At 42.1% G+C, this 17,201-nt stretch overlaps 2 protein-coding genes and 1 non-coding gene across 4 annotated transcripts in view; all 3 read right to left on the bottom strand.

The window, feature by feature from the left end:
• APAF1 (apoptotic peptidase activating factor 1) overlaps positions 1-27 on the bottom strand; it is a 48,175-nt gene extending 48,148 nt beyond the window's left edge. The window contains exon 1 of the mRNA XM_087766818.1: positions 3-27. The gene's annotated coding sequence lies outside the window, so the exon portion shown is untranslated. The remainder of the gene's footprint in view (positions 1-2) is intronic.
• Positions 28-5,665: 5,638 nt separating this feature from the next.
• Positions 5,666-14,883, bottom strand: SLC25A3 (solute carrier family 25 member 3). Of its 2 annotated transcripts, none has more exons than XM_087766837.1 (8): positions 14,563-14,883; positions 14,269-14,422; positions 11,066-11,187; positions 7,985-8,164; positions 7,686-7,867; positions 6,779-6,951; positions 6,110-6,220; positions 5,666-6,000 (listed from the first exon to the last, which is right to left on the bottom strand). In XM_087766837.1, exons 2-8 carry the CDS (start codon positions 14,414-14,416, stop codon positions 5,840-5,842), a joined length of 1,077 nt encoding a protein of 358 aa, XP_087622963.1. In that variant the 5' UTR covers positions 14,417-14,422; positions 14,563-14,883; the 3' UTR covers positions 5,666-5,839. The 2 variants fall into 2 exon arrangements, with proteins under 2 accessions (XP_087622963.1, XP_087622962.1); XM_087766836.1 differs by lacking the exon at positions 11,066-11,187 and adding an exon at positions 10,779-10,900 and having other exon boundaries at positions 14,563-14,814.
• On the bottom strand, positions 7,263-7,502 carry LOC148054601 (small nucleolar RNA SNORA53). Its single transcript, XR_015707139.1, has one exon. It is a non-coding gene; the product is annotated as a small nucleolar RNA SNORA53 (small nucleolar RNA).
• Positions 14,884-17,201: the final 2,318 nt, after the last annotated feature.

The raw sequence follows: 17,201 nt of genomic DNA, 5'->3' as shown, positions 1-17,201 counted from the left end.
ACCTTTAGAGTTTGCTTTCATGAAGAAAGCAGGACCGAAGACTGACAGATCTTCAGCTTTCCTTTCCTGCTCCAAAGGAAGGAATAAAATTGTGGTTTCCAGATAGAGTTAAACAATAGTTAGTCAAACTGCAGTAGCAATTTAATATTTGTCTCAATATATTCACTCTATGATTTTTGTAAACTATAGCACTTTCCTTTTTTTTTTTTTAATAATCAGTATTTAAAGAGGTAAATGCAGTGAAGTAAACAATGCCCAGAAATATTGCTGATGCCTTGCAGAAAGTTTGTTGCACATTTAGATGGAATAATTTGTATAAGGTTTTCTGTGAGGCTTTATAATTGTAAATTATAATTACTGTGCAGCACCGTTATGTCTTTAAAACACAGAACTCTACATGGGGACAATGCTTTGAAAGACCTACTGACCCTACTGATGGATTTCACTCAGTGTCACAGTATCTGTTGAGGAATCGTAACAGTGTTATTCATTATTCATTGTTTCTTAGCCTGTAAAATACTATAGTGAGCAGCAGAATTAGCAAAGAGAAGCTACTTAGGTCCCAAAAGGTTAGACTGACAGGAGCCACTGGCCGCATTTCTGCGGTGAAGAGCGAGACTTTAAGGGATCTTAAATGCAGTAGGCGGTAGACTGAAGTAACAAGATAATGGGAATGGGTTTAGCAGAGTAAAGGGGGAAAAGTGCATTAAATAGGAATAAAAATGACTATAAAAACCAATTAGGAGAGATACAGCTATTAAGAAAATCCCTATAAATGAAATTATATCAAGAAGTATAAGCATACAGTAAGGCCTTTATAACTCCTCAATTGTTTAGTCGGTCATACCTGAACATCTTGCAGCTGCCAGACTGTTGATCGTATGGAAGGTATAACCATTCCCCTCCCTCACTATTCTCCTCCTCATTCAGCATTCTGTATCTTTTGGCCTGCTTTATGTTGCTGGTCTTCCGTACCTTGCTTGCTTCGTTGCCCTCGGTCAACCTCAAATGCTTTGTTTCATCAAGTTTTTCTCTTTTTGGTATAGGTCCATTGCTACCTCCCAATTTTCTTTTACCCCTTTCCAGTCCACCTGACAGACTGCAAGGATAAACCTGTCAAACGACAAGTTTTCCTAGAAAGCATCCACAGATACTATTTACCAACCAGTTTCCCTTTGCTCTTTCACACAATTCTTAAGCAAGCCCCTGAAAATAACCAAATGGCATTTGAAGGAGACAGAAAAATTAAAGAACATCCAGAACGATCAGCCATGCTAAAGCATGTGTTGCGTATCAGACCTGAAAATATATATATACACATATACAGATATGTACACCATAAGAGTTTGGGGTTTACATAATAAATACATCTCATTTGTATAGTAAAGCCTGATACTCACTGACTCCAATCCTGGGGGCGGAGGGGTGTGCAAGCTCACGTTAGTCCCGTCAGGGAGAGCGCTTGGCACAACAGACATGGCTGCCAAAAGAACATGGACACAGCTGTGCGAGAAATCTTTCACTATGGCCCATGTGACAGAGTTAACAGTTACCAGTGGATTGATTGCATCATGGGCTATAGTAATTTTATTTATTCTGTTTTCAATTTTATGAATGAATCATTTGCAGTCAGTAGCCAATAAGAATCTGGAGAGGCAGAACTAGAGAACCAGTAGAGCACGATCTACACAAGTGAAGAGAAGTGGAAAATACGCTCCAGGTGCTCAGTTAATCAGAGAAGTCATGACTCAGTAAAGAGGTCTTTCTGGATGAAAAGAGCACACTCTCTTTGGAACAGTAACCAGGAAATAAGCCAGGATAAACAACTGTTGATTTCACTTTCAACCCCCAAATCAATAACCTCTAAATCTTAGGATACATCTACCAGTGAAAAGCAGAGTATACGGTCCTGTTCATGGTCTCCATGGAAAGTTAAGTACATGAAAAATGTTACAGAACCATTAATTTATCTATAGATGTATACAGACCACCCACCCTTCCTTCCGAGGAAGTGCAGCTCCAAAGCATTATGATCCTTTCACAAACTTCGTTGCTACAAGCAAGAGAGAAAGTTTAAGTCACAGAGGCAAAGTTTACTGGGGGGGGGGGGGGGGAATCAAGCACACACCTCCACTGTGCTAAAAAATTAAATGCACGTTTTAGAGTTGTTTTGTACTTAAAGTGGTCTAAGGACAGAGGAAAAGCTCTTTCTACAGTGGATGAGGCAGAGAGTGAGGTATTTTTCATAAATTTAAAGCAGACTACCAACCTTGCCTCCTGTCAGCAGTGGGGAGAATATCAACCCAGTAAAACTACAACCCCTTACTTAGTTCATTTCTAGGGGCACTCAACGATACTCTCTACAATTTTATTAAGTGATTGAGAGATTCAGGTAATAAAGAAAACTACAGCTATGCTACTTAAACCATATCACCCCTTGCAGCCCAACTTGTAGCGATACTCAGGACATCTTTGCTTTTAACTCAGTATGCAGGTACAGAACTGGCCAATTATATCCTAGCCAGCAACTCACAAGGACAAAAAAAAAAAAACCAAAAAACCAAAACCAGCAACAGCATTAACTGATCAGTGCTGAAAAATGACACAAGTTAAGTAATCCCAGCATGTTAAAATCTACTTTTAGACACTGGATCATCAGCTCAACCAAGAAGCTTCTGCTAGCGACATCCTTCTCCCACATCACTCGAGCCACAGAAATCATATCCTGTAACAACGCCAGGTACTTACTAAGCTCAGCTATCCAAGGTACTCATCTTTGCTATAAAAAAGCAGGATGTTTATTGTTTTCACTGTGAACTACATAATTTCTATGTAGAAATACAAATGAATTACAACTATTTGTATTATTACAGCTCATTTTAAAAGGATATGTAACAAGCATTTCAGCAAGTATCGGCAACATCAGCATATTTGACCTGTAGTACAATCTGATACAAACACAGGGTGTGAATGGAGTTGTTATTCCAAATTTATATAGACAGTATGCTTTAAACCAGAAAGCTGATCTCCGCTCCAGTAATAGCAAGAAAGGATGTTTTCTCCTTCATAAAACAATACACGCAAGCAGCATATACATAATCCATATTTTACAAAGCACTTTTAGGTTTAGCGACTGGTCTGGAGTTACGTAAGTTATATTTGGTTCAAAATGGAGTCCTCCTTTTCGATAGAGGACCTTCCTGGCAGTGAAAGCGCAAGTCCATCTGAAGCACCGGGGCTCCCCTGCCCCACGTTCTCAGCTTTCAGAAAACGTACCACGCATCGTGCTACAAAGCACGGTTATCAATGACAAAGTTGGCCTTTTAAATGCATTTTAATACTAGTTTTCCCGCTGAAGCGTATTTAAAATACCAGCGGCCGACCCTCTAAGCAACAGCATTTTATACGTTAAACCCCTTCAGCTCAAGCATCCGAACAAGCCTACGGCTGAACGTCAATGAAGCGTCAGCAGCTGCCAGGCAATTCTCTCCCCCTCTCGGGTTTTCCACCAAAACACAACACTGGAAATAGCACTAAGTACATTTTCCCTTTCTCAGTTACAAAAGAACAGCTAGCTGCCCCTTGTAGTCTTATCTCAGACCTAAGACAGTGTCAGGTCTACCCTTGAGCAGTAAGAAAATGGATTTAAGATTCTTTTATTACTTACTGCACACGTTTAAAACAGCTGCACAAAGGTGACCCAATTCTAGACAAAAATGGTGTGATTTTGCTCCACACATAGAATGCCAAGAGTCTTGAGAAATTTAGCTTATCACTGGATTACTTGACAATCAGACTACCTGTAGTCTCACTGTATGAGCTGAGTTTCCTCACTCTTCTGCCAGCCTTTAAAAGTTGACAAAAGTGCTTCACTTTCCCAGGATTAGCAAACAAAAGTCTACTGAGTTAAAATACACCTTTTAAAGAAGCTATGATATTCAGTACACAAAAGCGATACTGCTTTTTCTAACAAGCTGAACCACGTACAAAAGTTAACTTCAAAAGCTGATTTAACATCAACGGTCTTGATGCAAGATCAAGTCATAGTTAATGCTCTTCTCAAAGGAAGCTCTTAGGAGCATTTAATGATTCGTTAAATAATTTCAAAGCTTCCCACTCATGATGGCGCAACAAGATGTAAATACTTACATCATGAAATATATTTAATTCAACACCAAAGTACTTGTACAAATGTTTTATTTAGACTTACAGAATTTGACTTTGTTGTATAATGCAGCTGACACCAACCGCTCTAAGAGTGTGTTTGGTGTCATGGTGACAGGGAAATAGAGCAGTTTTAGATTTTACTCCACATTTTGAAAGGCAGCCATTCAAAGTAAGGCTCAGCTTGCTTGTTTAGCTTAACCATCCAAAATCTTGGAAGTTGGAGGATTTTCCCAGGGGGTGAGAAGCTCAGTGCTACGTAAAATGGTAGCAGGAACATCAGACTCCAGTAAGATGCAGTGGTCAGTATATTTATGCTACTCCCATGGCACCTGCTTTAATTGTCCTTTTTGACTATGAAGGACACAAGTAAAGAGGAAGGAGCAGCACAACATACATGAACGCCAAGCTAAGTTCAATCTCATTAGCTCAGATGCTGAAAGGCAGCATATCCAGTTCTACACAAAAGACACTTAAGCTCCAGCTTTACTGATTGAACAAAGTAGTACTGGATACAGTGAACCCTTTATATACTACTAGGCATTTTCTGGATTTTTCTCAATGTGATTATCAACTGTGGGTTCTTGAACAGGCAAAACGCAGAAGGCAGCATGCTTGCCTTTCTGTAAAAGACTGGAAAAAAACCAAATTCATTGCCTTAACAAAACATTGCACGACTGTCTCCTCTTGCACACCTAGGAGCCTAGATTTCTTCACATCAAGTAAGGTCCAAAAAAATTGGTATGGCTTCTTGCACTGCATAAGTGCATGGTTCAACCAAAACTCAGCATTAGTTATACTAATTCTGAAAAAAAAAAAATTAAAAAAATATCAAACTACAGAAGTACCAAATGTAAAGAAAAACTGGCAAGTTCGTCAAACTCTACAAGAAGCAAGCCATTTTTATTTTACTCTAAAGCTGTAGTAAGCTTTTAGTGGTCGGGTATCTTTGAGAATCTTTATTAAGATCAGCTTTTCTTTTGTTAAGGTAGCAGCTACTGTTTAATTCCACAGTACAACCAAAAGGACTGAGTTCTTTGGTGCAGTTCAAAGCCAACAGAAGCAGAAATCAGTCAAGTAAGCATAAGTTAATTATGTTGGGATGACCACCCCGAAGCAGAAATGGCTCTATTATGCATAAGGTTCCTTTTATCTCCATGGAGAACACCTATATTATCACTAGGATGCCCTATCAAACTGCAGTCTCACCTCAGCCATTCAAGAGTTCAGCTATTCTACAGTAACAGCTTATTATAGGCAAATAAAACAGTGGACTCAAAGTGCATAGAACTGCAGTTCTGCAAGGATAGGTTCTTGGCACTTCTCTGGAAACAGTGAAAGTCTATTTTTGTTACAATTGTTTCATAATTCTCTAGTTCCTAAAGTGTAGAATAGGTTAATGGGGGGCGGGGGGGAGGGGGAAAGGAAGTATTTGAGGTATTTGCTGCTGTGAAATGAAGCTTACATATGCAGTAGTAAACTAGTAAACAGACACTAAGCACTCTGTTTCTCATTTATTTCAGGCAATGACAGCAGTAGAATTTAAACCCTCATGCGGGATGAGGACACAGCCAATAATGAAATCATATAGAGTTTGTTTTCTACATAGTCAAATATATAAAAGTTTCATGAAACTCATCACTGGGACAGCCAGCATAGTCAGTCCATGAGTTGTCTATTCAGTTAGACCAAGCTTCTTCTTCAGAGATTCTGGCATTTCAGGTGGAGGTGGACGAGGGAGTCTGAAATAAACCTTCACAGAATCATAGATGAACCACTGTAGTGCAGTCAGGGTACCAATCATAATGATACGAGCAAACAGACCTTTCCATACACCTGCAGAGCAAAACATAAAGCATGAGTAGCGCAAAAGCCAGGAAAAAAAGAAATCCTCCTCAAAACACCACAAACACTTGATCCAAAATACATAAAAGTAAGGATGTACCTTTGAATCCAAGCCTCATAAGAACCTGTGAAGCAGAACTGCCCTTTTCTTTGTTCAACACAGACACCACGGAGTCAGCAGGATGGGAAACAATTGCACAGAACACTCCAGCTGAAAGGATAATTTGACATTAGTTTGGTGGCGTTTTAGCTGTACCATTACTGTGTACACTAAGTACAAGAACAACTGAAACCACACCTTCTAATAAATTGCACGGAACCTACCCCAAGCCTCCTGGTATCCTAAAAGGACAGCAGGTACATACTAATAATATGACGTGAATATTAGAAAACACCTGGGTTCTGCTCTTGCAGCACCTCTTCTACTAAAACTCCTTCTGAATGTCTGGATATTGAAAATCCCCCTTCCATCCAGACTTCTCTCTCCTTCCTTCAACCTTCCCCAGCCTAGCAAAGATGCAAGTTTTTTCACTTAAATCAGCTGCAGTTTCTAAACTTGGACATTAACATTGGTAATACATAGGAACAATTAAGAGTATTGTCCTACAGACCCACTGTCCACTTACAGATTGAATAGTTTCCCCCCCCCCGCACATTTTAAAGTTACAAGTAAATTCTCCCATTCTAGGTACATCTATTTGATATTCTGAAAAGGCTTCTAGAGTTGTGGTAGTCCATTAATGAAGTATAGGACTTAAAGATTCCTTACCAATATAGCCTGCAATAAATGTGACTACCAGCTGTTCTGCTTTTGTACATTCACTTCGTGGCTTGGGAACGACGTACTTGTAGAGAGCTTCAACAGTACGTTCAAAGCAGGCAAATTTCATCATTGTGTATGGAATCTGCCTCATCCATAGTGGAGCAACACCTTTATAGAAACTTAACCAGAGAACAGACAAACTCAGTTTCATTTTCTCCAGTATTTAAGGAACCTTTCTAACTTGAAAAAACATTAGCTTATTATTGCTATCAGTAATACAACTTCTAAATACCGACACTGTAAGACTTAACTGTCTCAATACCTTCAGAACAGAAATTTAGGTTTTATTAGTTCCCAAGTACTAACTTAAAACAGCAACACAAACTAGAATTTACCTGATCCCTATGCTGCACAACTGTTTTTGTAGTCACTTTTCAGATTACAACGCGTGGCAGTAATGTAGTACTGATACTACAAGTGCAGCAAGGCACATGTCTGCATACCAGCCAAATCCTGATAGTGATAAATGACTTGTACGTTTACAGCCACTTCTATCAGAACAGAAAGCTAACATGCAGTTGTATTACTCTTACATGCCAATGACTCAAGCATCTTTGACTGTACAACCAAAAAGTTGCTGAATATCTCTGACTGGAACTGCTAGAAACTGAAGTTATCCAGCAGAACTCAGTACAAAGATACTCACAAAGATGGATCTAAGGAGCATGTGGAATTAACAGCCAGTTCAGCACAGATTCCTTAAAGTATGTTAAGTTGTTATCTTAAAGTACAAAGACCAAAGAGTATTAAAAGCTAAAGCCACTATTAGTTTTAACAACAGTCTTTCATTAGGAAAAAATACTCACATCAAGAACCTGAATAAAAATTAAAATAAAAATCAAGAGATACTTACGCCCAGATGCCTTCTTCTCCAAACATTTTAGGTACAGCCTGCCGCAGAGTGTTAGCATATCCAGGCTGTGTCTGAATACGAACTTTAGCAGCTTCCATTGGAGCCAGAGCAATGTCAGCAAAAAACTCCGCACTGGCAGATGCAGCTAAATATAGCGAAGTACGCCACAAATATGCATTTTCCTGAAGTGAATTTAAACATACATTTTTATTAATGAATTGTGCTTTTGTGATTACCCTGCGTTACTAATACCATTATGTTGCAGGCATGTAGCCTCGTGTAAACCACTTAAGGCTTACCTCTCCCAGCATGTTGCCATATAGGATTTTGAAAACTTCATAGAAACCAAATTTACAAAGCCCCTGCATGGAATAGCCAATAAAGGTTGGAGCCCATCCTTTAGCCAAGCCACGAACACCATCTTCTTTGACTGTCACTGAAAATCCATTGAAGATACTCTTGTATTTTTGTGGATCAACCTAAACAGAATAGGCAGTTAATTGCTTGACATAGCTTACTATTTCCTTTCTCACACCCCCATCTGAAATACAATATTCTTAAATTCCTCATACAGCTGGCTTCCTAAGGTTCCCTGGACACACACAATGTACTCACTACAAGGTTACACTAATGTAACTGTAATAGTCACTTGCTAGTCTCAAATTCTCTTATTTTAACAGCCAGTATGTTCCTCAATACTCGGGAACCACCAAACTGTCTGAATTTTGCTTTACATTTGTTCTCCAAATCAACAATACAACTTTATCTATCAAAAAGATTTACTGAAATCACTATTCCAGATTCTTTAAAAATTTGACAGCCTCTGTCAGCAATCTCATCCGCTCTACACGTTGCACCTACATACAACCAAGTGTCATCACAAACCAAACCTGATGATACACTTGATTCTTAATCAGAAAAGGTTATTCGTCCACCGTTAGTTTGATCCCTCCACACAGTCAGACTAAGGCAGATGGAGCAAAGGAGATCAAAGAGTACTCAAGAACTTCTACGCTTGTCCTCTGACTTCACAGTAAAGGCTACATACAAAATATTTTCTGCACACAGAACTTAGAGTGAGATTTCATTAATAACTTGCCAGAAATTAAAAAAAGGCAAACTTGAATAATTTTGTTTCATGTGAAAGGAAACCATTTAACAGAAATTCTTAAACAGGTCATTCTGACAAATTTTAAAGTCACATCACACTGTTACTTTTCATATTTGACATCATCCAACATTTCCTCAGAGGGATAAGAAGAAAGATATCAAATTAGAAGTCAACCAAAGCTTTCAGAAAGAGCTATGGGACATGCATGCCAAACTGCACTGACTGATATTTTGTCTTGCGGTCTGGCAACAACCTACTTGAGAACTAGTTCACCTAAACATGTCAATTTTAAAATATTCAGAATTTCAGAAAATTGGATATTTAAATCAGGCACTGTAAAATGAGACTATATTCATGTCAGAACCACGTTTAATTATCTACATAAAAGGTGACCTCTTCTTAAAAAGACATGAGAGGGCAGGCAACAGGTTTCTTCCTGGAGAACCTAGGAAGGATTAGTAACATGCTCTGTACTAGATCCGTAAAGAGATAAATGCTGACAGGTTCTACAAGGTCGCACCTGGAATCCACATGGAACCCTCCTCTTGCACTTTCCTCTTAGTGCTAGAGAAGGAAGGGGAAGTATCACCACCCTTACTACATAAGAAGCCCAGGACTGGTAGCCCAAGCCAAACATACCTACCAAGCAGCTGAAGCCTGGGAAGTCTGAGGCCTTGCTCCCAGTTGCATACGCAGCACTGTAAAGCTCTCAGGCCTTGTGTCCATTAACCCAATTTGCAGTTAGATTAAGAACTGTTTGGGATACTACATCCTCTTTACCCACGACCAATCTCCTCCTTCTCAGGAAACTCAACTTAGGCATGGGTAGTCAAGCTACCAATCTTGAAATCCTTAACAACAGAAGAGTGCACTTAAGCTACACGTTCGGAAATAAAACACATACTCAGATACTGCTATTCCCTACCAGTAGAAATAGGGAATTCCTACACAGTTAGCCTGGTCTCAATGCAAATTTTGTAGAAAGCAGCACGTTGCCCTCATTTGATGCACCCTGTGTTTGTCCGATGTGTTACAGAATTACTAGTTTGAGACCAGAATTTCAGGCGTTCTCAAGTATGTGAAAAAGCCTCTCTTGTAAAGAATACTAAATAAAGGCCTTCCAGAACACAATTTTAAAGAGTATCACATGTAGTACTCCTAGTCTGACCAGTAGGTCTGACTAATTCATAGTTTCCTCCTAACTTCAGGAGTTCTATCATTACGAAATCACCACTTTTATAATCAGCATCAGCGTATGCAACCGGGAAGTCATTAACTCCTGTATTTCCAGAAATTTAGAAGTGTGCTTTAATTTGCTTAATTCTTGAGGCACAGATTTGCCTGAATACATCCATGAGTACGTTTTTACCCGTGGCTGTTCACTAGATAATTTTAATGCGGAAGCTGGTATTGCAAATTAAGTGCAATGTAACGACACTCCTTTCAGTTCAATCAAGAACCACTTCAAGGAGACTAGCCACAAGCACTGATGGCCTTACCAAGACCATTTCAAGTTTTACCCATTCTATTCAAGTGGCATCATTAGAAAGTATCCAATACATAAGCCATGCAGTGATATCCACAATGTTAATGGCTCACATTATACATGCACGTCACTCCAGGCTAAAAACCGTAGATCTTGAAAACACCAAAGATGTATTTCCTTCTTACAAAAGGACACAAAGAGTGCTAGATAGCCTACCAGACAGCAAAGAGTAACATTGTGGTGGGTGCCTTTTAGCAAATATAGTCAGTCAAACGTGCCTTAAACGTAGTCAAAAATAATTCATCCAGATTATCCTAAATGCCTCTGCTTCTCTTGAAAGTGGTATTTTGTGAGTCTCACGGCAGTAGAATTGATCAAGTAGCATTCAAATTTACTCACTTCCTGTCTTCCAGAAAAGACTGCATCCCTACTATAAACTCTTAATAGGCTAGCTACATAGAGAAAAAGTTTAAGAAATGTTTAAGTTAATACGAACCTGCATACGACATTTCACTAAATCCAGAGGTACAACAGCAGTGTGTGTCAAGCCACAACTTAGGACCCCACCAACGCCACAGAGAGCATAAAACTTGAGCGAGCCATATTCGCAACTGTATTCTGCAGCAAAAAATAAAGACACACCATGCTTTTACATAAACTCCATGCACTGTTGGACAATGATGTCCAGGGGATAGTTTATGCCTCCAATTCATTAGTAGATTAATTATACCACACTAGACATGCTTTGTCAAATGTCACCACATACCAACATGCAGAACCAACCTGCATTCTGCATTTAACCAGGTCTAGAGGAACCAGTGCTGTATGCGTTGTTCCACAGCTAATAATCCCACCAAGGCCACAGAGCATAAAGAATCTGCCTGAGCCATATGCACAGCTGTATTCTAGTTAATTGAAAAAAAAATTACATACATAGGATCAATCATAAATGGTAACAAAGATCAGAACAGAAATACAATTGACTGAGTGCTACTTTCTCAAAAGTATTAAGTTGAAATAATCTCCCACGCTGTATTATTCAACTGTAGTGTTATACTCAAAAATCATTCCCTTGCTTTAAATTAATACCTTTTGGACTGACAAGATTTGATTCTAGGCCTTCCGAATCAAGTTTGCTCCTTTAAGAAAAGCAATGGAAGAAACACTCAAGTTTTAGGTCACACCACACTGAAAACATAGAATATGATTCCCAGAAGCTGCTAGTAGAAATTATGACTCAAAGTTGCAACATCCAACATTTTCCTATATTGAGGAATTAATTAAGCAAGAAGAGTGTTTCTCTAGCATTCTGGAGACACAACTTCTTTGGTTAAATATTCTGTGATAGTGCAACTTCTGTATTTAAGTAGAGATCACACAGATCTACGAGATCAGTGTTGGATTCTTCTTTATGTGTATACATATATATTCAGGAATTTTTTAGATTTCTTTATACAGATTTTTTTTTTAATTTTCTTTCAAATACAGAACTCAGATTTATACAGCTTGTTTAATGAAATTGCAGAATTTTATTAAATCAATCATCGCATTCGATGCTCATAAACAAGGTTGTTACAGAATCTTTCAGATCACATTTAATTTCAACAGCATCTACAGAGCACCAGTTAGCACTAGCAGGCTTATCCAGCTCATAACTTCACTATTGTAAGGGAATTTCTTCCCCCAAATGTTCCAGATTTTACAGTGCATTTTACATTCACATTTCTCACCTTACTCTTCAAAATTCATCACCAAGACAATAAAAATGTCATTTTTTTTCTTTATTCTAAAATAACAAATACACTGTATTAAGCCTACACTTAAAGCGAGGAATCAGTTAACAGTCAGAATAATGCATAACCTATGAGAATTTTTTTAATTGAGATACTGCTCAAGACTGTAAATACGCTGGTCTGGGACTTACACATGCCTCTAAAATAGCTTGGTTATGCTAGCAGGCTTGCAGACCGCAGTAATATTGTTTACAACTTGCCAGAATGACTGGTTAAACAAACACAAACAAGGCTTTCTATGCAGGTGTAATCAGAGAACAGACTTTTGAGTCTACAGTGGGGCAGCTCTGTCTCGCTGCATCTTTGGCCTGCAGCACAACAGTACTGCAGTAGTTACCATGCTGCCCAGATACCAGAAGCATTTGTTCACACTCCCTTTTTCACAACAACTTACTGTTAGAAGTCATACTCCTCAACTGACAGAGACAGACATTTGTAGAAGCCACAGAAAAGTAGAGCTTTATGTGTCTGCTTTATTACAATGGTATTCAGACTGACCTGTCGGCTAGGTGTTCAAAAACAGTAGTTAAGAAAAGCAAGCCAGTATCAATTAGGCTTGAGCTCTTTATGGGTACTTAAGTTCGTAGTCATATAGCAGTATTAGGAAAAAAAGCCATAGTAAATCCCAGACTTTCTATTTCGGAAGTAGAGTTGAATTTCCTAAAAACTGTTACCTGAGAAGAGAACTGGCTAAACATGGAGTACAGAGGGCAAGAAAGTTATTCTAACATACCTAGACCCTGACACCCTGAAGCTACTCAAATATAAATGCACAGCACAAAAAACACACCTACTCCGTTAAGACAGAACTATTTTATTTCTTTCCTTCTGATCTGACACGTTAACAAGGACAAATTCCATGAGCTGATCATAAAACACTTTGCCTCTGAGCTGTGTTATGGCTGATGCCCTGAGCTGAACCCAAAAGGCCTTGTGCTTTGTACTGACTTTGTGTGACCTTGCATAAGCTCAGATATCTTCTGCAACGTATTACTCTCCCAACACAAAGGCCAGGGAACCAACTGGTATGTGACATAATGAACACAGCAGAAGAAACTACAAAGACTAAGAAACTCTGGTCCCATTTGACAGCATCTGCCTACAAACAGGATGAAGATTTAACATAATGCTTTTAAGAATAAGTGCACCTACTGAACATATTTAGCATACCAAAGAGTGATTCAGGGCTTTAGTTAGCTAGCAACAAGCTTACTTTACTACACTGAAAACCAGAAGTACTTTCTTGAAAACTTAATAAAATCCAACACTGGATTTTAAAAACTAATCCTGTCTTTCTTTCACATATTACATAAATGTTCATGCAAGAGCACTAACATACTTCAGTAGATGTATCTTACTGAAAGCGCTTCATTTTTTTAAATACAGACAGAAAGGTGCTTTTAAGTTATAGACAGCTTAAAAGAATTAGGATTTTAACATCTACCTCCACTATTAGGAGTATCATCAAGGTCTGACCTTTGGAAGTCATGACAGTGATGAGAAAAATTACAGGAAAGCAGTTGCACTTAAATCTAAAATGCATCACTGCACCTTAGACAGCAGACCTATCTGGTGTATGCCCCACAACTACAAAGAAGAAAAAAAAAAAACCAAAAAAAAAAACCAGCTGCAGGCACCACTAATGTGTCTGGATGTTCAGATGCCCAGCTGTGAATGAACAGGAGGGGGGTGGGGGGGAAAAAAAAAAAAGAGACGAAAAGATGGGAGATATCTTCTTTCAAATCCATCCAGATTCACATGCTGCTCTTCACCACGGAAGAAATAACTACGGCCCTACAGCCTTAGTCCCCGAGGCTGCAGGCCCCGCAGAGCCAGAAAAAGCAGGCTCTTATCCACAAGACTCCATCGGGGGGGGCCTCTGTAATTACGCTGAACCAGAACCTTCCCGTGCCCTTTCCCGCTAACACCGGCTCCTTGCTGCCGCTCAGCACACACCGCACGGGGAGCGGAAGAGGCTGCCAGCGCCTCCCCCGCCCGTGCCCTTCCTCGTCCTCCAAGCGGGGGCCTAGGCCCGGCGCCGGCTCCTCCCCGGCCCGGCCGAGCCCCCACCCTCCCTCCGCCACCCCGACGTTGCACCGGCCCGCGCCAGCGGAGGCAGCGCGGGCACCAGCGCCTCCACCGCCCACCGGCCTCGCCTCCGCCGCCCCCCCCCCCCCCCCATCCCGCTCTCACCTTCAGCGGCGGACGCGGCCGCCAAGCTCCGCCGCGTGGTAGGCGCCCCCGCCGGCTCCGCGCGCTTCCTCACCCCGTCCTGGACCAGCTGGAAGTGCGGCGCGTAGAAGGGGTTGAGCCGGGCGAGCGGCGCGATGGACGAGAACATGGCGACCTGGGGCGGGCGAGAAGAGCAGAGCGGCGTGGGACGGAGAGGCCCGCGCGGGCCCGGCCGTGATGGCCCCACACCCGCGAGGCGGCCCCTTCGCTCCGGGGCGAGCGGCCGGTCCCCCGCCCTGCGCCGCCCCGACTCACCTCCTAAGATGGCGGCAGCGCGCGGACCCGCTGCTCGGGCGGCAGCTCGGCGCAGAGGCTGACCGCGGGCCCCGCTCCGTCACTTTGTCCTTCGCCGACGCAAGGGGCGGAGCCACGGCCCAAGAAGCTACAGGGCGATTGGCGGAGGCGCGCTGCCAACCGGCACTACCACGCGCGCGCGCACCACGAGCCAACGCCCTGCCCCCGCGCCTGCGCACCGCGCCCTCGCGCTGGGGGAGGGGCGGTCACCACCCGTCCCCGGGGCCGGGCCGCGCCCCGGGCGGGGGCTCGGCGAGCGGAGCCCCTGAGGAGGGGGCCGGTGCGAGCGCGCTGTCAGCGTCCCACGGCTGCCCCTCGGCTCCCGGTCCGGCCGCCGGCTGCCCTCACCCTCGCCGAGGTCAGGCTGGCGCCTCAGCAGCGACAGGCCGGAGAGAGGCGGCGACTTCTGGCTTGGGGCCCGGCGGCGGGGAGGCGTTTCTTTCTGGGCAGCCAGGTGGTGCGTCACCGCGCCAAGCCCGGTGCCTAGGGCTTCTCACCCCTCTTGCCGCCCGTCTCCGGGTGCCTCCCGCAGCCTTCCGGCAGCTGTTACAGCCCCGGGCAATGTCAAACCGCCGACGCGCCCCAGCTCCTGCTCTACAGGCACCTTCCCCGTGTGGCGGCAGCCCGCTCCCGGCAGCGGCCTGCTCCCGGCTGTGCAGCAGCTGTACTTTTGAGTCACACCCAGTTTTTAAGACGAGTTTAAAGTCGTCCTCAGTATCGCCCCGGATTCCAGTTCTGTTTACCAGCATCTAGTAATACTTTCTATTCACAGACTGGTAAACACAAGACCAACTCTCTTAACAACAGGTTCACCCCTCTCACCTGGCTCCCACCCCAGCATGGTTTAAGACCGAGCGTGGTCGGGAGGCAGGCTGCCAAACGCGCTGGCTGCAGCCTCTACAGCTGCCTCTCACCTTGGGAGGACAAGCTTGCAATGCATCTTGACATGGCCATCATCTACAACGGCTGCAGCTGCTCACAGAATTGCTAGTTACTGGTTTGTTAAAAGTAGAATGTTATTTAACACAGCACCCATGCTTGGTCTTAACTACCTTAAACTACGCCTTTTCTAACATAGTGTGAGTTCACTCATTTTAGTGGATTTACATAGTACAAAACTGACCCAGCACAGTTCAGCTCTCCAGTTCCTGAAGAGGTAAGAACTCCCAAGTTTTCACCATCTTGATCACATCCCTTCCACTGCCGTCCTCCATAACAACGTAAGCACAGAAGACGGCAAAGCAGGAGGCACATACCGAATATGGACGATACTGAATATCCCAGCTATTACTTCTGGGCACAGAGCCATAACGCAAGCGATAGCACACCTACACCACCACGCTGAAGGAACACCCCTTCGGTCAGCTCAGTGGCTCCTATCAAACTTCCCTGGAGGACGACCTGCTACACCAGCCTTAGGGCTTGGCTCTACTTGCTATATTTCTGATTTTTAACATACAGAAAACCTCTGCTCCTTCCAATTACAAAGGATTAACATGTGACTATATTTATTTATATACATCTAATGGCAATTTGTGTGCATAACTAGTACTGTCACTTAGAGTTACAGTCTGTGGAACAATCTGTTTCTTTGGTTTTAGCTGACAATTAACTTACAACAGCTGTACTACTAAGTACTATTAAACAGCAGAGTCTAACATATCCCTGTGAAAATACAGGGATAATATGTTCCTGCTGTGTGCATATCATTTTACATAGAAAATATCTTCCACTTTTCCCAGATGTGAAAGAATAAAATAGCAATAGCCTGTAATTCAAACCATCTAGATTAATCTGACTTCTGACACACACTGAAGGTAGTAATAGGTGAAGACTTGAAAGACATTACCTTTTGGTGTCCACCTCTGTCAGATTCACAGTAAAAAGAGCTATTGTAAATTAAATCCATCTTTTTAATCAGTAGCTTTTCAAATTTTGGGAGTTTAGGAAAAGGTCAGTTTGGTAACTCCAAAGTTTTCCTAATTACATCTCTCCTTCTGCTATTAACACCCACCACACGCCCTCTCCCTCCCTTCCCACCCCCAAGCAGACTAGTTCCTGTCCTACAATGATTTTTCACTGTTCTAACATTTTGGTGAAGCCTCCAAGTAAAAATCATAGCTCTTATAAGCTTGTTCTCCAGGTGACTTACTGTTTTCAAAAATATACAATGAGATAGTGAAACAACCATCCACACCTTTGTTAATCAGGTTAGCCCAAGTAGCATCTGCTCCTGTTGTAAGCGTATCGTATACGTACTCATTCATTGTATCAACGCCAGAGGTACTAGACCGTGATTCTAGAGCATCAGTAACAGATCAATTCAAGCTGTAAGTAGGTTTCACAGCCCAAAGGAAGCCTTAACACTGCAGCATCTCTCTCCTTCAACAGGATCCCAGCTAACTAGGTTGAACTACAGCAGTCGCATCCTCTGAACCCAGGAAGCAGTGAAACCTCTCCTATTCTTATTAGTCACTGCCATAAATGTCCTTGTCTGATAATCTTTTCTAATCTAAATTCTCCCCAGACATTACATGTTTTTCCTCCATAAAACATCACATTTTTTCCTAAATAAAGGCAGCAATGCAGATATACTTTTT

This window comes from Nipponia nippon, unplaced genomic scaffold, assembly GCF_047370975.1.
Source record: "Nipponia nippon isolate SJK-2023a ecotype South Korea unplaced genomic scaffold, ASM4737097v1 scaffold_3, whole genome shotgun sequence".
NCBI classification, from domain to species: Eukaryota; Metazoa; Chordata; class Aves; order Pelecaniformes; family Threskiornithidae; genus Nipponia; species Nipponia nippon.
This window is presented reverse-complemented; position numbering and strand designations above follow the sequence as displayed.